Source organism: Melozone crissalis, unplaced genomic scaffold, assembly GCF_028551555.1.
Source record: "Melozone crissalis strain CALT ecotype California unplaced genomic scaffold, PUWL_Pcris_2 ptg000033l_1, whole genome shotgun sequence".
NCBI classification, from domain to species: Eukaryota; Metazoa; Chordata; class Aves; order Passeriformes; family Passerellidae; genus Melozone; species Melozone crissalis.
The window spans coordinates 6377396-6400445 of record NW_026535811.1 but is presented as its reverse complement, the minus strand read 5'-3'; the positions used below and the strand labels follow the sequence as shown (position 1 = coordinate 6400445).

The 23050-nt window shown below is 38.4% G+C and overlaps 1 protein-coding gene across 8 annotated transcripts in view; it reads left to right on the top strand.

Moving 5' to 3' along the window:
- The window catches only part of ERC1 (ELKS/RAB6-interacting/CAST family member 1), a 266470-nt gene that overhangs the window by 165289 nt on the left and 78131 nt on the right, over window positions 1-23050 (top strand). For all 8 annotated transcript variants that reach the window (XM_054281949.1, XM_054281944.1, XM_054281943.1 and 5 more), the window contains one exon: window positions 9393-9553. In XM_054281949.1, coding sequence (XP_054137924.1) covers window positions 9393-9553 — 161 coding nt within the window. The remainder of the gene's footprint in view (window positions 1-9392; window positions 9554-23050) is intronic.

The following is a 23050-nucleotide window of genomic DNA, read 5'->3' as shown; positions in this document are numbered from 1 at the left end:
TTAATTTCAAATTCCTTTTCCAGTGTCATCCTCTATGATCTTAAATGCAAGTGTGATACAATAATATGTAGGTTAAAGCATTAGAAAAACTCATTAGACTTGAACATTGGATTCATATATGTTCTTTTGCTGACATAATTGATTTTTCCTCCAAATCCATGAAGTGCAAGAAAATAAGTTGTTTTCCATTCCATTGCATTCTCCTATATAGAAAAACACAGAAGCATGACAAGCTTGAGGTTCATTAAATTGAGGATGCCTCTTCATTTGAAGCATTTCCTACTCACAGAAACTTTCTGACTTCCCTGTACTGCTGCTTCCCATTGGATTCCTTCACACCCTTCACTGAATTTCAGCCTGAATTCAGTTGGCTCCAAATAGTGGAAGTTCTTTTTATTTATTGCAGTTAGGTTCTGCTACTTGCTTTCTGTTACCTACAATGCTGAAGATCTGCTTCCACCAGTTTGTAGAGGTGGAAACTTTGCTGAGTTTGCCAGTGAGACTGTGCTTCTTCAGTTGCCACATGTTCAGCCTTCACATAGCAGTGCATTACTTTCATTTATTTATGTTCATGATCCTTAATGTCTTTTGGGAAAAGAGTGTTAAAGCTGTATATGGAATCAGCATAATGTTTTTCACTGCTTGTAGTGAGTTAATACATCATACCAGAATTTTTCTCTTTGGAAAATCAATCTGTGCTATATAAATTGACAGTCTCTGCTGTGTAGCACAGCATTAAATATTTACTTTGAATATTGTTCAGTTAGGTCTAAACTGTCTGCCATGGTGACATACCCTAGTTAACCTGAAACTGTCTAAAATGCAGCAAAATGGAAATCAGCGTGGTCTGCAGAAATCTGGTTAAAACCTGCTGAAATCCTTGGGCAATTAGTCTCACTTCTACCTTAGCAGCAGTAGATGTAACCTAAGAAAGGGCAATTTATTTTGAAGATGGCCATGTTTAGAGTTCTGGCTGCAGTATCATGATTTAATCATAGATCTAGAGAATTTTGTTTGGATGTGATAAATTGTGCTAAATGAGCACAACATGTGCATCACTGCACAGGATGTGCTTCTAGGATCTCTTCAGGGTCTCTGCCTCTGAAGAGATTTTTAAAAGATGATCAAAATCCAAGTTTTTTCAAGGTAGATTATTGTTCCTAGTGATTGCTGCTGTATTCCCAAGGATTGGGAATTGCGAGTCCTGGAAGATGAACGCAAGACAGTTTCCTGAGACTACAGATCCATGTAAAGTAGAATAGGACAGCTTCCTTTGGTATGGTTATGTGGATTAAAAAACATAATGAGAATGTTTCATTGGGTAATGATTTTGCTTGAGGAAAATGTGGAAATAGAATTGTAACTTGTTACACTCTTCAGATACCAGTGACTAAAACAGATTTCTTTTCCTCAGTAGAAATCAGAATTCAGTTTTCACTTACTTTTATTCAAGGCCTGACTCAAACATTTTGTTTGTGTTAAGCAGAGGCAATTATTGTTTCCTTCTCAAGAGCTCTTGTCCCAGCAGTAAACTGTTGCTTATTTGTGTAGGTTATAGCCCACATTTAGGAGATACAATTGTCAAAGCTACCTCCAAACATGCTAACAGGACACAGCTGTGACTCACTGAGTCCTGAAGGCTTAGGAGTTTTCTCTTTTCCAAACATCTGTGAATCCTGATTCCTCTTTCTTCATACAAAAACTCAGCCCTCTCACAGTATGAGTGTAAAAAAATTCATGAATACTCAAGTAACAAAACCCTTGACAGAGACTTCTTTGTTGATGTTTGTGTGGCTTCTGCAGGAGGAACATGGTAATGTCTGATGTCTGGTAAATCTCATTAGTGCTCTTCCTTGCCTAGAGCCATCAGTGGAGATAGCGAGGAGCAATACAGAGCATTAACTCCTTTTCATTATCAGATGCTCTTTTTATAATGAAGTTTTTGTTTTGAGACCAGCTCATGGAAATAAGAGACATCAGCTGTCTAAATGTCTCAGTTTCACAATGATAAGAAAAATTGCATTCATCTGCAGTATCCTGCAGATTTTCAGACCATGGGCTTTTGTTCTCTTTATCTTGCTCCTCTCCTTTTTTCCATTTAATAAAGTAAGAATGGAACAGTGGCACCAGTTCTGCTAAGCCACCAAGACACAGTATTTTATCTGGGATGCTGAATGTACAAAATCCAAACAATGAAAGAAACAAAGGCACAAAGACTTAAGAAAGCCACACAATAATGTAAAGAAAGACAAAGTTCATCCCTAAGATTACTGCTGTATATTACAAATGATCAAAAGACCCTGCCTTTCTCTGGAGAACTGATAATCCACCAGCCATTTTCAGAAGTTCAGTGCTCACTCCCCTCTTTACTGCAAACAGAACTCCTTCTCCATGTGCAGTCTGCCACAGTCCTCTAATGCTGTACACAGCTGACTTTGGCAGAAGGGTGCTGCAAGTCTGGCACCCCCTTTGAGATGCAGGTAGGAGTGATAGAAACATCTTAATTACTGCATGCTGTGCCCTGGTGCTGAGTAAGAGGGGCTTGAACTGAAGCCAGAGCTCCAGCCTGAGTGGTGGGACGGAGCCATCCTGCTTTACCCTCCTGTGCTGTCAGTGGGGCAGAGCTTTCTGCTGCTCTGTGGATGAGGGCTGTCCTTACCCTACAGATCAGACATTACAGTATAATTTCACTGAGGGACAGGAAGAGTTTTCTTGTTATTGTTTACTGATTTCTCTCCTTTTTCTATGATACTTTTAGCTCTAAAGAAGCTATACTTAACAGTTTTCCCAGTATCTATAGGAATTTGAAGTTCCCTTAATTCAGAATAGCCAAGAGTTTAGTTAAGTGTCTTGGATATAATCTTTAAGAGTACCTTAAAGCCACCCTACTGCTTTAACAAAAATGGGGCTATGATGAAACCATAACTCATTTCCCTCTTATTTTGTGTAAAGGTTTATTAGCTTGTGATTTAAGCAAACCATCTGGTCCTGCTGGCAATCCAAGTTATGTCAGACTCAGTGCTTTCTCCCTGTAATATGTTACTGGAGGCAGTTAAATTACATGCCTAAGTCCCAAGTCTGGCCTGTGCTTTTTCCATGTCTTAACATCTGTTCTAGGAATTTTTTCTGGGACCCAAACAAGTTTACATGGAGCCAGATCTCTTGTCTTTGTCTTTCTTTTCATGTCTATTTCTTTTCCTTCTCTGCAGTCCTATCAGTTCAACTGAGTAAAAGATAATGCAGAAATTTGCAGACTCTTTATCATTTCAGCAATGTACATAGTGAGATAAAAAATACTTTAAAAACTCAAGAGCTGTAGATAAATAGGGGACTGTCATCTGAGAGTGACACTTTGAGAAATGTTAATTACTTTTTCAGTCCTTCTGATATTCTTCCTACTGACTTTTAACTGCAAGACTTTTTGTTTTGCTTGCCTAATTAATTTTGGGTAAAACTACAGATTTTTATTACCTTTTGTCTTGCAAAGCTAATTTCTTGTTTATACAAAGCAGGTCTATGTTTAGAAAATAAATAATTTTAAATATACTTGTTAACCTGCTGAGATGATCTCTAATGATTGATTTATACACAGATCATGGAAAATGACTTTGTGTTGGTATTTGTACTTGTGTGCTCTGAAATGCCATCATTTTGTATTCTGTCTGGAACTTTTGAGACACAATAATGAGTATTAACAGCTGTCCCATGGCCTGCTGTGTCTGTATGTATATTGAAAGAACTAGAATTTCTTTCCATCAGAATCATAAATCAGAAACATAAAATCTGATTCTGAATCAGAAGCATAAAAACAACTCTGATTCCAAGTATGTAATTAAACATTGAACTGTGTTTCCTATGTTTGACCAAAAATACTGTATCTCCAGCTTAGAAGTAGGGATCTTAGTGTAACAGTCAGGTACCTTTGTCATGCCCTTTGAGATTTTAATTAGAGACTGGTAAGGTTGAGGGAGAGGATTCTCTCTCCCCTCTCTTTAGCTCTGGAGAAATCCCACCTGGAGCATCCAGTTCTGGGCCCCCAGCACAGGGAGGACACAAACCTGCTGGAGCAGGTCCAGAGGAGGCCAAGATGATCCAGAGGGCTGGAGCACCTCTCCTGTGAGGAAACCCTGGGAATTTGAATTGTTCAGTGTGGGGAAGGCCCTGGAGAGACTTCACTGCAACCTTGAAGTATGAAAAGGGGATCTGAAAGAGAGAGAGAGACTCTTCCCCAAGGTCTTTAGTTACAAGACAAGAGTCAATGGTTTTAAACTCAGAGAGAATAAGTTTGGACTGGAGGTGGGGAAGAAGTTCTGTATAATAAGCATGGTGAGACACTGGAACAGACTGCCCTGAGAAGTTGTGGATGTCCCATCACTGGAAGTGTGTTCAGGGCTGTGTTGGATGGGGCTTTGAGGGGCCTAGTCTGGTTAAGGGCACGGCAGGAGGGTGATGCTTGCAGGTCCCTTCCAAGCCAAACCATTCTGTGAAAAAATTAAAAACAAAAGACGATACACAATCTTTTCTGTAAAGATTGATCATCTACAGGTGAGAAAAAGCCTTGCCTAACATAAAATATTTTTATATAGTGTACCAGTGATTTGCTAGTTTTAATGCCAGTCATATACATCTCAATTTGGATACATTAACATCCTATCACTTAAGACTAGAACATTTTCCTTTTTGGTGTCTGTCTAGGGCATTCTTTAGCCTTTTCCTCATTCTTGGTATGCTCATAGCCTATAAACATGGGTTCTGTGGGTCACCATGTCAGAACAGAGCCTCTGCCCCTGCAGGTGTTTTTTCAAGTGTATGGCATTGTGCTCTTTTTTTTCCCCCAAAATTGATGACTTTGCCAATGCCTCTCTAGAGTTGCACAGTCCCACTGTAGTGAATTTCATTGTGTTACCAGCATTCATGATGCATTTGTGGCTCTGAATTTGTGCCTCTCAGAACTGCTCTGCTTCTCTGAGAAGGTGCAAGCAGAAAATTAAGCTCTAGAGCTATCTTCCTGAGAGGGCTAGAGATGCCTTTCCCAATGTTCTGTGCAGTAGAAAAGTTATCTTCAGGTGATGCTTTATCACTGAGGAGAGCTCACAATGGGAAGAAAAAGGGGTAGCTGCCACTACATTGTAATGTGAACAATCTGAAGTGTTTGGGGATGCTGAGGTTCTCTTAGTGAGTTGTCTGTCTGGATTGACTTCAGGTGTTGGAGTCTTTGGGCTCTGATTTTTCGAGGCAAACAATAACAACCATATCAGGTGATGTGAGCATTCTTCCTGGCCTGAGGTATCAGTTGTGTCTCAGGAATTCTTAGCAGTGCATAAGTTCTCATGTAGCAGGTGAGGAACTGGAGCTTGCCTATCCTGATCATCTGAAATCATTCCAAGAGTAGTACAGAGGTTGGAAGGATTTCCAGCCTCAGTAATACTTTGTGTGTACAGTCCCTTTCTCGATTTTGCTGTCTTTTCACTGGCTTTTGGGGAACTTGACCAAGCTCTTTGCAAGTCCCTGGCCTCACAGTACCCAATGGCCAGAAAGGTTCACTGGAACCACTTCATATTTGGAGATAATGTGGTATCTCTGTCTGTGCAAAAGCCTTAGGGTTTTGATTTGCAGTTGCAGGAGGCTGAAATAACAGTCTGTAGGAACAGGGAGGTTAGAATGGTAGATAGGCTCCTGAAAAGAGCCTCAGGTTTTTTTGTTATTAAATCATTTCTTTACAGGCTGTCATTGACATAAATAAACTTCTCCTGTTGCATTGCTGTTTCTCTCCACCTTGCTTTCATGTTTCCTAAGGAGTGAATGCAATACTAGCAAAGTATTTGTCCTGTCTTGACATTTCCCTTTTCTGCTGCTGTGAATCTCATCCTGATCTAATTGACATTCTTTGCCTTCTTTGTTCAGTCTCCCAGGAAATCTCTCCTCTAATGGAAACTTATTTCAGCTTGATGTTCTTCCTTCCAGATAAGCTGTCACCTTGGCAGGTCACTTAAGGCCTGAGAACAATGAACAAATAAGTCTCCATTTAAGTTCTCTGCTCACAATACATGAAGATTTTCTGTCCTGTCTACAGAGAACTGAATTGGGGCTATATCCTAGACAGGCAGAGATACATCTTGCTTTATATACTGTCATTTGAGAAAAGAGTAGCAAGAGTTCACTCTGCATCTTCTGAAATGGGTGGAGACTTTCTAGCTACAGCTCACAGGGCATGAGCTTACCCACAGCTAAATTGAAAATGTCAACAGCATGTCTGAAAATGTCTCAATGTGCCAAGAGCTCTGGTTTTGGCAAATATTTTTTCTTTATTATGTAATTAGCTGCTCTCAGGGGACAGAAATCAAGGGCAGATGTGAAGGTTTTTGTGTAGGCTAAATTAGATGTGCATTGTAAGTAGTTTGCTTCCTGTGAATATTCTATCATTTCTCACGGACTGCTTACTGAGATAGGTCTGCACTAAGATTCAGAAGCTGCCAAATAAAATGTTTTGTTTTGTAGAAGTTTAATTGTAATAGACCCATGGACTATCTACAACCTGATGAATCTGAACAGCAAAGTCTTTACTGTGAATACAATCATCACTGTTTTGGTGAACTTTGTCTTTAAGTTGTGTGACAAATGGCCCTTGCTGGGGAGCTTGGAAGGTAATGACAGTTCTGTAAACCAAGCTGTTGGCACAGTTTAAAAGCTGCTCACATTCCAGCAATTCCTAATACATGATTAGGTAAATTTTCTGTTGACCTGCAAAAATCCAAAATATAACCTTAGAATTAAAGAGTTAGCAAACGGAGCAATGAGAAAAGATAAAGTACCTGCAATAAGCACTAGTAGGAGATACTCTTGCAGGGTTATCCCTTGCCACCTCTCCCTAGGAGAGGTATCAGGCTCCAGTTTCCTCTTGTCTTCCAAAGAGCTCAGAGTTGTCACACTGCAGATCTACACCAGGCAAACCAGTCCTTCAGTGTCAGCATCACAGACCCTGATGGCTGGCAGGGGGAGGAAGCCTGTCAGAAACATTTCAAACCTGATTATGGAGAAGATGTTGCTTCAGAGCTTGTTTTATCTTGGCAGCTGACAAATTGACACAGGCCCTTTAACTGTTGCCGTTGGCTGGGGGCTTGCTGATTCCAGGTGCTTTTCTGTTCAAGCCCAGGGGTTTATAGCTGGAGTGCCTCTCTTCAGTTTAAAGGAAAATGTGCATGAAGGTATTTTTGATCCACCCACAGGAAGCAGAGACTGGTATCCTATAGCAGCTGATGCACAAGTGCACCTTCATTACTCCACCATTTTTCTAAGAACCAGTTTCCATCCTAGTAGTATTATTTCTGCTGTTCTTTGCATTCTTTTCTGATATATTTTCTCTATTTCACTTTATGGAGTTTTCTCTTAGTTTTGAAAACTGACAGATTTTCTGATCTTGTTTTGCGCGCTAAACACTAATAAAACAGGGAAAGTTTTGCTTTTAAATCCATGCTTTCCAGTTTGGACTACTTGTCACTGAGGTTCTCCTTTGGTCTGTTAAATACTAGATGAATTCTTGGCTGTACATTTTGAATACTTTATGATAATTGGATCTTTTAATTTTTTTATTTAGTTAGCTAAGCATAAGAATACCACCTTTTGGCAGCTGCGTTTGAATGGGAGTAGAAAGATTTTCTGCAGTAAACACTGCACGATGTCTGTGCTGGGTTTTTATAAATCTCCTAATTCTCAATTACAATGTTTCTTGCTCTGTCACCATTGAGGATGAAAACCAGTCTTATTACCCATGTTTGTCCTGAGTCATTAGCTCTACCTTTAGGAGTACAGGACTTATTAATGCATCTTACATACTTCCCTCCTACAGCACCTGTATAGCAAATTACATACTCAACTCTCCTTGTAAAAACATGTAAGCAGAAATTGAGCTTGTTGTAAATTGAATAATTCACTTCCAGGATGGATCAGAAGTTGACTGTTATGGAGGGATATAAAGGCAATATATTGCTGTGATTGCATACTAAATTTATACAAATGTTTGATTTTGTGCAGCAGTAGCATCTGAGTTTCTCCCTTTGAAAGCACATTATAAAATCATTTGTGAACACTTGTTTTGTGATGGAAAGAGAAAGCCTACATGGAAGAAGTCAGTGAAAGTAGTGTGTGCTGTGGTATTTTCTGAGACCCCGACAAAGGGAGGAAATTATGAATCTGACTTCATGTTCTTAGAGGGTTAATTTATTATTTTAAGATACTGTAGTATATTAAAGAATGCTATACTAAAACTATAATAAACTATACTAAAAAATAAAAATGTATACAGACAGAGAACTAAAAAAAAAATCATGAAAAACTCGTGACTCTCCAGAGTCCTGACACAGCTGGACAGTGATTGGTCATCAAGTAAAAACAATTCACTTGAAACCAATGAACATGAATCATTGTTTACTGTTGGTAAACAATGTCTAAATACATTCCAAAGTAGCAAAACACAGAAGAAACAAATAATTATTGTTTTCCTTTTTCTCTGAGACTTCTCAGCTTCCCAGGAGAAAATCCTGGGCAAAGAGATTTTTCAGAAAATATAACAGTAACAGTGCGCCATTGAGCTTTATTATAAAATTATTAAAGCACATCCAGAGGTTTTTGAATGCTATATGTAGCTAAATTTAAGCATGTATTGTGATTTTGAATGTTAAATAGTGACAAATTTTACCTAAGACAGAACCTGTTCCAAGTGCAAAATAAAGTTACTCTTAATTTGTGTAAAATATATGGCAGAATTTATAATCATGTTGTTTCTGAATCTTTCCAGTTTGCTGAAGATGAGAGCATTGTTCTGCTGTACTTCTCTGCCATCAGCAACTCTTTGAATGTCTTACATTGCTAAATCCCAGCACATGCCTTAAAACATTGTTCAAATGGTATTTTGAGGGAACTGGCCTCACATCTTCATGGGAACCCATTCTTCTCCCTGCTTCAGAAATGTTACCTTTGTTCCTAAAGTGCACATGTAGTTTCTCTTTAGGCATCATTTACAGTGAAAGTGTTTTATCCTTTGGTCTATTATCAATGTGTTTCCTTTAATACCTTGCATTTTTGTGGGCCAGTGTTAACATATGCAAGCCATCCTCTTATCCCTGTGGTACATTCTCTGAAACAGAAATACAGAAGAGTTGAAGGTTTGTATTGTAATGATTGTGTGACCAAACTAAGTGAACTCACAAGCTGTAATGCTGCTTTGGTCAAGTGTAGACATCGTGTGCACAGCACTGGATGGTGCCTCCAGAAGTGCTGAGTATTCTATTCCCTGGTAACATTGGTACTCCAATTCAGTTGTGGCATTTAGGAAGTTCCAGCTGGTCACACTGCATAATCTTTCTCTCCTCCTGTCTTCTCCAAAAATGTTTTAGGTAGAGGAGCTGATGATGGCTATGGAGAAGGTCAAACAGGAGCTGGAGTCAATGAAAGCAAAATTGTCCTCTACACAACAGTCTCTGGCTGAGAAGGAAACCCATTTGACCAACCTACGAGCTGAAAGAAGGAAACATTTGGAGGAGGTCCTGGAAATGAAGTAAGTGTCTTCTTTTATTATTTGTCGGCTTGTTTTATTGATGTCTCTGCATTCCTTTGTGATCCTTGTTGTTCTAAAGACAGCCCTGCAAAGATCTCTGCAGATAGCAGCTATCTGAGTCAAGCCTTCAGAGGTGATGTCTGACCAGGGATTACTTGCATCACTTTCACACTTCCTCTAGAGCTCAAAAACATTTCTTCCTTTTGATTGTTTACAGTAGACTTCTATTATTTGCACAGTAGCATCTTCAAAGATCCTAAGCAACTATTGGGACTAATTTCTTCTATATCTAATAAATGTACCAAATCTTGGTTTGAGCAGCCTAGAACTACTTCAAGATAAGGTGCAAGGCAGTGTAGCAAATGACAAAAAAAGAGGGAGAAAATAAACATAATGTGAGGTGTTTGTAATGGTAAAGTCACACTGCAGATTTCTGGTCTGCTCAAGTATTTTTCAAACTTATTCAGATGATTCATTAGCACTGCAGCCTTTTCAAGTTCTCTATCAGTCAAACTTTAATAATCATCCTTAAACAAGGAAGCCTGGATAAAACCAAGCTTTGAGGAGGTGGGGAGAAGAGAAGGATTAGACTTCCCAGGCTTAAATACTTCCTAATTTCTGACTGTGCATTACACATAAATGGTTATCCTTGGTTTAGGGAGACATGAATCCATTTAGTGCAATGATGGATAGTGCTGCCAGCAGTTCATTAGAAGCACTTTCAGTTGTTTAGCCAGCCCTGAAGAGAAGGAACATTTTTATTGGCAGGGCTAGCAGTGGTTCCTCCACTGTGGTTTTGTGAGCCATTATTTATTTATTTAACTATTCTACACTGGTCTCTTTCCTTTCCTTTTTTTTTTTTTTTAATGAAAGGATAGAAAAACAGCTGTTAAAAAATGGAAAGAGGTGGCTTAGATCTTGAAACTTTAACTTAGAACTGCTGTATAAAGCAGGCCAAGCCTCCCCAGCTTCATATTCAGCTACAACAGTTTGATCTAGACCTGGCATAAGGATGTTGGAAGACTGCAGTACTTAAAAGCCACACTTTTTATTTTTAATAAAAAAATTTATTGAGCTATAAATTTGACTGCCTTGAGAGTTGCTGTATGGGGGGATGGGAAGAATAGCTCTTTAGGTGATGTGGGAATCCAAAGCAACTGGAGATGTATCCCATTTCCAATCACTTGAGAGAGCTTTCTTCTGCCAAACTGCTCTGCCAAACCTTCTCATTAAAATCTACATTCAGTGTAGTCTATATCCTGAAATGTATTTGGAATTGTGTAGATCCTTTAATATAACTACTCACTTCTGAATGATGACCTCTCTTACCTGTGTAAGTTATTGTTGGAAGGTTTTTGTACTGAAATGTGGTATCAGGTACTGCATGAACTGGTAGATCCATTGTGCCTCAGAAGGAAGAAGAACACTGGAGAGAATGGTAATGCTGTCAGCACATGGAGAGAAAGATGGAAAAAGCATTACATTTGTATAGTTAACTAGCTGAGCATGTTTTAGTCATAGCTGGTCTGTCTTAAAGTTCTATAAAGCTGCCAAAGGCATCCAAACTTCAAAACCTCACCCTCACCATGAGGCTCTGTTGCAAACAAGTCTCTACTGAGCACTCCCAGTCAATTAATGTCTTACTTTATATACAGAAACTCCAGTATATTCTTTGTTGCCCTGCTTTCCCTATGTCTTTTATGAAAAGCACTCATTTGTTTCCTAGTTTTGCAAAAAGTTTCTCATGTTGTTAAAATATTTACTACTATTTCAACTGAAAAATTACAGTAATTGAATGAGTGGTCAGTTTTGTGAAGCAATTAGCTGCTTTTGGAGTTCTTATGGAGGAAAAATAGTTGTTGTACAGGTAGTGTTCAGAGGCATGGTGAAGCAATATTGTTTCCAATGTCCTAGGACATGCTTCAGTGGGAAAAGTTTGAGATGCTCAAAAGCAGCACTGATTAAATTTGAGATTTGTTAGGGGTGTAGATTTAACAACCTAGGCCCTGCAGTCAGCTGATGGGGCTGGGGAGCAGACAAGAAAAAATATCTTAGGAAATGCTGCTTTAGGAGATTCCAGATATGGAGTGAAAGAAAGTGTTAAAGCAACAAGGGGACTCCAGAAAGTTACCTCTGGGTTTTAATAGGAAGTTGTTAGATACAATACTAGTGAAAATACATGTTTAAAATACTGGTTTTTAGAGTAGAACTTGTGTTTACCACTGACTCTGTAACCCTGAGAAGATCATTTCACACTCCTTAGGGGAATAGTGTGGCACTAGAATAGCTCAAGTGTGAAATATTCCAAGCAAGAAATTTCACTCCTTGAAGAAATACTATGTATTTTGAAGCTCTCTTCCTTTAAGTCTAATATTTTCATTTTCTTTAAAAAAACTTTATTGCAAATAATTATGAGAGAGGCAGATAATGGTCTCTATTTATATCACCAAACCTGATCTACTGAAGAGAAATACTAGTGAACTGCTAGGATTTTTGTTTTGTTATGTTTTCTTTAAGAACTTCTAATGTTTCCATCATTCACAGCAAATCTTTTAAATTAGGCAGGAATCAAGTGCTGTCTACAGAGAAATCTCTGTTCTTTGTCCCATAAAAACCTGCTTAGGCTGAGCTGAGTTATAAACTGTTGAAAATCACCAGTTTTACTTTCTTTTTTTTTTTTCCCCTGGTGTTGTCAGCAAATTTTGGCAGTGTGTGAAAATAACCAAGCACAAACAGTCTAATCTGAGGCCGAGCTCCTGCAGTTGCCAAATCTGCAGCAGAGGACACTGCACTCACAGGGAACGGGAACAGACACTGTGTCTGCGTGTTTGTTTTTGGTTTTTTTTACTAGACAGGCCTTTTGTTATGGTCAGAAGGACCAGAAGGCTCTTCCCAGTCATGTGCTTCAGGGTTGAAAAGTCCCAGTTGGGGCATTTCTCAAGGTGTTCTTTCAGACTTGGAGAAGGATCCAATAGCCCTTTCCTGAGTTATGCCTTCTCCTGCTAACTGCAATTGCTGCTAGCCCTATAATTCAAGGTATGCAGACTTACATAACATAGTTGGCCCTTCAGAGTTGGATCTTTCATCCTGCTGGCTCACAACAGAAGCATTATTACTTCTCTGAGGATAATTTACTATGCTCTTGTTTCTTGAAAAATAATCAAAGATCTTGCAGATGAATTGTTAGCACAGAAAATAATTTATGTTTCAAAATCAAGCTGTCAGAAAGCATATTTGGATTTCTTGTCTGACTGTACATGAGTAGTAATGTACAAAAGCAATACTTTTGAGTATCTATCACAGTAGGTTTTAATGTCATGAATTCATCCCACAGATAGTGTTTCTTTGAAACAGAGTGGAGGCAGTGATCAGGAATGAACCAGGCCTGGGTAGCTCAATGAGGCTGTTTATTGTGTACTTTCCTCTCTTCATCTCAGAGCTGGAAAACTTCTGAGAGCTTCAGAGGGTCACTCATAAAAAAATGAGACGCCAGCCTAGGCAGGGCTGTGCAGGAAGACTGTTCACCCATATCTCTGCTTCAGTTTTCCTGCATGATGTGACTTAAAAATACTTGGTAGATGGAGAGGTCCACATCTTCATTTTCTGGCTCTCAGATAAGAAAAAATACAAAGGCATTCACATGACCACTCAGAACTGAAAATGAAGTCAGTGAAGATGAGGTTGTTTATCTTGTGAAAAGTTCATCTTCCCAGCAACAAAGCAGCATTGTCTGGAGGTATGAGTATGAAGTTGAAGTTGAAAGTAATCCAAAAGAAACTGATTAATTGACACGGTTTATTTGCCAGAAAAGTAAAATCAGTCGATCCACAATGAGGTGTGAGGTAATTTCAAGCCCTGCAAACAGTTTAACCAAACAAAAATACTTTAGGTTGTGTACACCCATGGTGAACAGAATTAAAAAAAAGAAAATATTAATGTCCATCCAACAGTAGCTTGTTGGCTCATCTACACCTGTCTTCTTGGAAATTCAGGAATTTCCTTGTCTTTAAAGAAGTTATGGTTTATGCATATGGAATAACAGCATCCTCCAGAGCAGATGAACAGCTGTCTCCATAGTTTGAGATCCCTTTGGGTTTGTTGTCAGTGCCCCAAAGCAGCAGCACGTTACTGTCACATCAGCAAGGTGTGCCTTCCTAGGCCACATCACACTGGGCTGGGCTTTCAGGCTTGGGGTCATTGATGTGTCAGACATCACCTGATGCAGCAGTGGCACCTGAACTTGTCCTGTGATTGCTTCTTGTGCACTGAAATAAGCTGCAGTCCCACAGGGGGCACTCTGTGTCTGTAGGATTCACTGTCTGGGGCGAAGCTGAGCAAGTGCATCCCTGTCAGTCCCTCTTTCCTTGTTAGCTTTGGAATCTTCTTTTTAATTTTAATTTTCAGGGCACACAGGGAAAATTGACATGCTAATGTCCTGTTACCATTGTTTTGTCCTTTTCAATTTTAACCCATTTTTGGGCAGCACTACTAAACGGGTCAATCGAATGTTGAATCTTGAATCTCAAAGTGTTACCAAGTGATAAAACTGCAAAGCAAAGACATGAAGCTTTAGCAAAGCCCATGTAGACAAAATACTCCATATGAGTACACACAGAATTAGATTGTTGTGGTCTACTCTGTTTCTTTAAGTATTTGCAAGTTGTATTTACCTTTTCTAGCTGGTTTGTTGTTACCCTTCATCTGCCTTGAAAATCTTTTCCTTCTGTAGCTTTTCAGATACTAAAACCTTGGCATGATATGTCACAGTCATGTTCTGTCTTGTGATAAAACCTTCTGTATCTCATTTTATCTCGAATTCTATGGTCCCTGAGAACAATCTTGCAGACAGAAAGTATTGTACTATCTTAATGAGCCATGACAGGCCTGGAAGCAAAACCAACTGCTGAAAACTACACCAGGTGGTGTTAAAGCATTTTGCTCCACTCAGTAATTTCTAAGACTGTTGATATTGTAGGGAGGAGTTGGGAAAAGAGGTCCAGTCATTAATTTCTGGAGAATTTAGCTACACTGTGCTCTTGTTGCTATGCCTTTCCATGGGAGATTATTTTTCTGGATATATTTCTGCAGGGAATGGGTTTAGTGATAGTGATCCCTTCCGTGTCAAAGTTTTTGAGAGGGGGGAAAGAAGATTAAATCTCTTTCAAATGAGAATGTGAAAACTTCAGCGTACAGCCTCAGTGTTGAAAATGTAGAGGTTTTGTCATACTTTCATCTTCTATTAAGATATTGCAACATTCCTACAGAAACTGCTCTGAAAGATCTCATCAATAGAGATCTTGGCATATATATACACAGAGTATTAAAATGTATGGCTTTTTTAGGCTTACACAATCCTGACTCTAGAGGATGAATACCCTTCTTGTCTTTTCTCAGTTTTGCTAGTCATGATTGCAAACCATCCTTGGGAACAGGTGCAGCACAAGAAAATTTCATGTTCTTTACTGCCCAGAGGGCATTGCTTTGGTAAAAGTCTTGTTTTTTATCATAACCTGTATGCAGATCATGTTATCTAACAGAAAAAGAATTAAGTTTTTTTTTTTCTAGATAACTGAGTGTTAAATTGGTAGAGGAATAGGGAGAGTGAAGGTTTTATGTTGACTAATATAGAGAACAGATTGTTTGTAAGATAGCTCTAAGGCCACCAACATACTGCCTTCTGCTAACTAACTCTGTGTCCCTTTATTTTGTATAATTAAATATACTCAGGAGTTCTGTCACAAGCAAAAGTTTATCTGTGTAATTTTCCCTCGGAAGTATGAATTCTCCACATCACTTAGTTCTAGAACAATACTTAACAAAAGTTCATTTCCAAGTTTTCTGCATGCAAAGACATTGTTTGTGTATAATTCTATACAGAATAAGCATAAATATGACTGTGATTTTTGTTCTAAAATATGCAGGAGTGTTTTAGCTCAGGATTGATAGCAAAAGTAGCTTTCCTATGCTGGCTGTTTCAGCTGCATCAGTGATTCCTGTCTCCATCCCTAATCCAGTATAAGATTCTGGGGCTTCCAGGGGTGTTACTGAGCTAAACTAAATCAGGCACTTTTTATTCTCTGTTAAAGTCAAAAGAACCATGAGTTCCTTAGGGTGCTTTTTCCTCTTTTATAAATGTGAATTGTAAATAGCAATGCATATAAATCAACTCTGTGAGCACTACATATTTCATTAAATACAGTCAGGCTGCGGGTTAATAGAAGTTCCAAGTGAAAATATTATGGTATCTCATTGCATATATTGTAGATTTAATGTAGTGTGAACAATAGTAGCTTTGAGCAATTGTAAATCCCATCCGGACATCGTCAGCATAGTTCAAAACACAAGGAGGGAACTCTCCAAGGGTGCATATGCTTCCATGGTCACTGTGCATGTGCAAGTCACTCTTTTATTGGGTTTAAAATAACACTGGAGCTTTGCAGGGTGTAGGTAAGGCAGTGTCTAACTCCAGGCTGGTTTCTGGAGTGGAACAGAAATTCCTTTTTTTTTTTTTTAAAAAGTGAGGTCAATTTGCTTTAATTACAGAAATAACCTCTGAAGCAAGTAATTGCTTCCCTGCAATCCTAGAGGACAACAAGTGGGAATTGAGTAAGAAAAGTTGGAGAACTGAGTTGTTGGCAGTACATACAATCTTTGTTTTTATACTGTATGGGAATATCCATGATGTGTTTTTTGTTTTCTTCCCTTCCCAAACAATACTTTAGGCAAAATAAGAAGCATCATCTGCAGGTCTGTAGAATTTCTGAGTAAGCTCCACAGTGATAGGATTTGAGAATTCTTGGTTTGGGTTTGTCTGGCAATACCTTGTGTGCAGTGAAAGTGGTTCCATGTAACTGCAGTCAAAAACATGAAAATTGACCAGAACTGTTCATTCAGAAATCCTAAAAGATGACACTGAAAGTGTATTTCTTTGAGGTGTGATGCTGTCACTGCTCTTAAGTCAGTTCTCCCCATTTCAGTAGTTTTATAATAGTTTTCTGCAGATTGCAGGATGAAGAGAACTCTTCCTGTACTAGAAGCTGGTGCATATAAAAACACAGGGAGTTCTGAAAAATCATTTGACACAATGTTATATTTGGTGTTGCCTAGCCCCTTTTTTCATTCCTGCCTCAAGCACTAAATAGATATGGCTGTAGCTTTCCCTAGACCTACAACTCTTTTTCAGTCTGCTGGCATTCTACAGCTTTAAAATTCATGTTGACTTGAAAACTACCGGATCACTTTAGTGTATTTCCACTATGTAATCTAGGAATCAGGCTTTGCATGATATTAAATTATAAATTTATTATATATTATATAGCTTGTATTTGCTATACAATCAACTAGTTTGATAATTTAGTTTTATTTCATGAATAAAGATTTTAGTCCACCAAGACTGTTGTAAGAAGATGACAACTGCAAACTGCTTTGAGCAGTGGGGGGATTTCATCAGAAAATTATTGGAGTAAATGGTCAAAGATAGATGTGAATTTTCAGAAAATAACTAAAGTGCTCAATAGCAGAGAAAAGAGAAATTGACTTGTTGAGACTAAATCATGACAAATCAACCAGGTGTCCCCATATGCCAAGTCAGTTTTGGTAATGTAGCAGTTTTGATCTCAGGAGGATTTGTGTCATCGTCTTTCAGAGCTGTCTCATCAAGTAGAAATTGTATTTCTTATTAAACCATTATGAAGTGAATAAGTAGGTAGCTGGAAAAGAATTAATTATTTTTAATTCCATTTAAGCAGTAGTTTACTGTTGAAATGGAAACCTCTGTTATGTGATGTCCTTAGAGGTCTCTCTCAAGCCTTCTGCTATTCAAACTCTCCATAATGAAGTGGCTGACAAGCCAAAGCCAGAGGGTGTGTATTGCCAAAATTCCCTGGCTGGGTGTTCAGGTGATTTGGGGAACAAGATGAGAATTCAAACAGATCTCAGTAAAGTGAACAGGGGTTCTGGGAAGGTTTTTACATCATCATATCACAAATAGCTTAAATACAGCTGAATGTGCTTTGGGGTAGTTTAGGTGAAGATGGAGATTGTTATCTTGCAGTTTTTGGGATTCTTCAGCACGAATCCTACACTTTCCTTACTGACTGTCTGTAAGCAAGAAAAATGTGTCCTGTAAAAATGTATTATATGCCTGAGCTTGTTCCTCATGTGATGTGGGCTCGGTTCTGTCTGTTAATATTATCTTTGTTAATATTATCTTTATTATCTATCTGGGCTTGCAGATTCAATTTCTAAAGAGAAACTTCGCTTCTGTAGGTAATTCATGTTGAATATTCTCCATGCAAAGGAAACTCTTTGTTTATTGGAAAGAATAGAAATTAATTCAGTTTGTTGGTTCAAGGTGGCTGCAAAACTTTTTGCTGTCTTTCAAGCCCTCATTAGGCAGGAAACCTCAAAGGGTTACGACTTGCTAGGTTATAAAGAATGCCAGGGATATCTTCTTATATTTGGAAAAAGCCTTTGTCTCATCTAGCCACACTTTCATCAAAAAGTGGCTATAAATAATAGTATTTTTCAGTTTAGTTCTTTTTAGTAAATAATTTTACATTTCAAAGTAATTTTTTAAAATAAAAACGGAGAAATGACATTGTTGCTCCTCAAAGGAGTAAACTGAAAAGCAAAACATGGCCACAGAACGTCAGTGATGTCAGGAATCAAAATCTGAAGATACTGAGTTTGTAGATTTTTCTGATGTCTTAACAGTTTGAGACACAAACATTTCATGGGAAATGTTGTGCATGTGAGATACAGAGGTCTTCATGTGTTTCTCTCTTCTAGCATGTTCTCATGCAGATGCTTTGTACATCTTTATTTTTGGTTTTATTTGTCTGTACCTAAAGTTGAGTATGCATCTCTTGCCTCTTGCCACTTCAGTGCTGTAATTGGAGAGAAGCGATCTGTTCTGTTGTGCTGAGCTGATCTTTGGATTTATCTTGCTTACTAGAGTCTCATTGTTAATGAGGACTCTGGTTTTGAGTTTGAAAAACTAGGTTAATTTAGCCAGGAGATGTTAATTTAGAAGAAAAACAAATACATTTCTGCCTTGCCTTTAAAAATATGAAGCTGGCTTTGGACTGCAGTTTCATAGATTTTGTGACAAATGAGGCAAGAAATAAATTGGCAAACTCCTTATGTCCGAAGTATAATGGTACAGTGTGCTCTCTAATTCTCAGCCCCAAAGATCTCAGCAAAGGCCTCAAATTGAACAAAGCCAAAACTAATCAACTTTACAATCAAAATACAATTATTAAGGCTTTCATTTTACTACAAAGAAGCAGTTGTGAAAGAGGCACTGGAGCGAGTTCTTTTGTGCAGTAAGGGAAAATCAACAGCAAGGTGTCAAAGAGAAAAATGAAACCCTGCAGGTGAGGTGTTTGGAGCCAAAAGAAACCAGCACTTATGCAGAAATGCAAGTAAACTGTTGGAGAATGGAAAAGGTGTTTGGTGCTGAGCTGCAGAGGGTGTCAGAGTGCACTTGGCCCAGGCAGGAGAAGCCTGTGGACTAAAGCAATGCTCTGGGGTCAGGCACAGCCCTTGGAATGACATCCTGTGGGGCTGCCCTGCAGGACACACCACACCTGACAGGACCTCATTTTATACATTTTCTGCCCTTGTTTTGGGAGACGGGCTGCTCCACCCTGCTTCATCTATTCATGGATACATCCTCATTGTCTGTGTTTATACTGATACTGAATTTCTTGTTCTGTGTGATGGGCAAATACAATCTCAGTGCAACTTAAATGCAGCTCAGTGTAAGAACTTCATCTTTAGTTGCCTGTTCCTGAAAGAGAACTTGTAGGGTTTTAATGAAAGTAGTTTTAGAGGGACACAAATTGCTTTGGGCAGCTATATGGTTTTCATGTCAGGGTTACAAATAGCATAAAAACTTTATTCCCATACATGGGAGATGCACTTTTATTAGATCTCTTTTATTAGATGGGAGATGTCTTTTATTAGATCTCTATTCTACTTTCATTTTACTAACTCTCAGAGTAGTATTAATATGCAAGTACTGTAGTAAGTTATGTCTAATATTTTGTAGAGTACACCTGCCTCAGTCCAGCTGTGGTTACACATTTTTGTGCTGCAGACACTCCCATGGCTGGAAATGCATCACTTGTGTTTTGTTTGACTTGCCTAGTGTATGGGTCATTTTTATTTTATAAACAAGTGTATTTAATTTTCTGTAGACTCTGATAAGCTCTGTAAGTTTCTTAGCAGATTAATGATTTAATGAAAATTTTATGTATTTTCAACGTAGGAATATTTTTTAAGAACTGTCAAGTTATAGTCTGATGCATGGAATAAAGCCCTCAGCTCTTCAGAGTTGCTTTACTCCCTTTTCCCAGTGCCACACCAGTTTGGAAGCAATTGTACATCAATCAGCAGACAATCATAATGAAATTCCTGCTTGGTAAAGATGGAAAATTTAACTCCTTATGACCAACAGTCTCAGATTTTCAGTTAAACTTTCATTCCCATTCTGTATACTGATATGGCTGGTCTGGAACATACATAGTAAAGAACAAAATCTACCCTTCAGGTGCTCTATTCCCAAGGAAATCCTACAAGTCTTAGAAAAAACCTTTAAAAAATATTAACTGTAGGAATGCACAAAAAAAAAAAAAAAAAGCTCTCATTCCTCTTTGGAATTCATGCACTGCCCATTTTTCTAGTTTATGTCTTAAGTATGTATTTTGATTTGAGGTAAGAGTTAGGACAGCCTAGAGGAAGAATTTCATTACCAAACTTCCCAGCACCTCAGCTGAGGTTGGTGACAGTCTGCTGGGGCTTGGAAATGCACACCTACACCTTTAATGAGCAAGAGGAGTTTGCTGATCAAAATGGGTTACAATGACTTGTCTCGACATTCTAGAAATAGACTTTTTTTAATTGTGCAGCCTTCTATAATTTCAGTTTATGCTGTGGCCCTCAGTTCTCATTATGATACTTGACAAGAACTTTGGAATGATCAGTCCCAAAACACAGTGTAGCTACTTCCACACTATAGGATAGTCACCTCACTGAGGCTGAAAGGGTCTTTTAATGTTTCTTTTTCATATTTTGGAAGAGTATTTTATTCCTAAAACACTGCTAGTAGCTGATTCTTGCACTGTCTCCTTTGAGGATGCTGCAATATATTTGATAGCTCACTGAATGGCTGAACTATGTACTTTAAAAAAAAAAAAACAACCAAATCCACATCAATATTATTTTTTACTTGTGTAATTTTAGCACATTATTATTTAACAAAGAACAATAGATTCTCAATGTCATTCTAACATTTTTTTTCTGGTTTTGCCAGATAATTTTTCTATCCTCAACTGTCTTTTCACTGAAAATTCACAGAATTGTGACAGTCACATGCACAAATATTTCTTCAGTCTGTTTCACAGTTACACCAAACTCAGCTATGTTTTTGTCTTTTGGATTGTTACAGTAATCATCCTTAAGGAAAAGCTAGCTTTGAATGTGTTTTTCTATAGTTACTAAGCTTTTCAGTGGTCCTTCACCTTTTTTGGGACTTCTGGTTTCATTGGCCGGTTTGTCAGTGCAATCTTTCTCTTAAACATGGTTGGCTGTTCTTCTATTCTATACCACTGTCTAATCCTGCAAATGTTGGTCTGTGTTAGCTAAAGAGCAGAATTGTAAATTTTAACCAAGTGATACATGGAAAACCAAGTCTGTGAATGGAGATGTGCACTAAATGCATTGTTTTATTAATAATTGGGATGTTATATGTATTCCTCATTCATAACTTGTAAAGTTTTCAGTCATAAAAGTAAATGCAAAATCTTATAGAGATTTAGATTAAAATCTGTGTGTATGGCTTATAATTGAAAAATTGCTAAGAGAAGGGCACACTTTTTTTCTGAAAGATGCAAAAGCAGGATGGTTTAATCAAGCATATTTGCAAAAATGATGAAACAAATCTATTTTTTTAAAAAAAAAAGCTTTATTTTTCATATTGTGCCTGTCAACCTCTCCTGGTTTCAGGAAAGTGGTTTCACTTAGGCCCTGGGGTAAACAGGAGTCCTTGTTTACATGGTACAGGGCAGGAGGCTAATTGACTCTTTCATTTCTCTTCTTGTATTTCATACACATTTAGGGAAGGTAAAACAGAGAGAAGCTGCAATTACACGACTTCTGAAGTTAAAATAGCCTGATTGGGAGAAGGACAATTAAGCTGCATTTATGCTCCTAATAACTCATGCCATGTGCTGATCTGTATTCAGAGCCACCACTTTGGGATGTTTTCCAGGCCTAGACTTTGAGTTTGCAGATATGTTATCATTTTGTTACTACTCTTTGAATTTGTTCCTATGTGTCTTTCCTTCTTTATACATAAGGTGCTGCAGAATGGCAAGACTGAAAGTGGTTATTCTAAATGGCATTCATAACTTCTGCTAGGTGTGTAGTTTTGCCTTAGCCAAGACCCTTTTTAGGCTTCCAAGCTCTAAAATGAATATACAACTACTTTTTCTTGTTCTTTTTTTCATAACTCAGTGCAGGTTTTCTTGAAGCCTCTAAGTGTATAAAACTATTTGAGATGCCAAAGCACTGTAATGCTGGTTTTTGCATTTGTGTCTTCTGTAGCTGGCCAGGGAATACAAAATCATACATAAAATCTTTAAAAAAAAATAATTCATTCTTTCTGAATATTATATTTAGCCATGTTCTCCACAGTTGTTTAGGTCTTATTGAAATATATGAGTATGAAAATAAACAGAAGAGTTCCTCTTGATGTTACAATGCAGTAAAATCCCTTTTAAGAAGCATTTTAAACTTCACATGTAATTTCTGGTTCTGCCCTGCTGTGTGAATGAAGCTGTACTCTGCAGGCCAAGAAAATACATTTTTGGGAGCATGAGGATCTGTGGTCTGAGCTACAGACCCATCTGCTCCTGCTCCCCTCTCCCAGCTCCTCCTTTGAGCTGTGTCTGCAACTCACAAACTCCACTGCACTAATTTAGGACACTAACACAGCAATAAAACATCCACATTTTTCTGATGTTAGTTTTCTGCTGGCTTAGTGCACTGAAATGGCAATCCATAAGTCTCAGACAACACAAGGCAAGGTTTGAAACTTGTGTTGTGGGAAGGAGATGACTGACAGCGAGCTGCTAGAGTGGCCTGAGCTGCAACTTCAGTTGCAAAACCAAAAGCCACCCCTTGCCTTCTGGTCTTCATTCATAGCTTGGATAATGGGCTGAGATCTCTGTGTGTAATAAACTTTTGCCCTGCTTTATTATCCATTCTTTTTAGTTTTTCCTCTTGATAGAAGGCTTGTCCTGCTCCTGACCTGGGAGGCCTCCTGCCTTTGGCCAGCTGCCTCCCTTATCAGCAGAGTTTCCAAGATGCAGGCTGGTGTTTTCTGTTAAGGATCTGAGCTGCAGCAGTTCCGTCCCACCATCCTGCATCTGTCACTCATTCCTCCTTCTGAGTGGGGTGGGTTGATTAGGCTGATTAAAGTAAGTGTCTGGA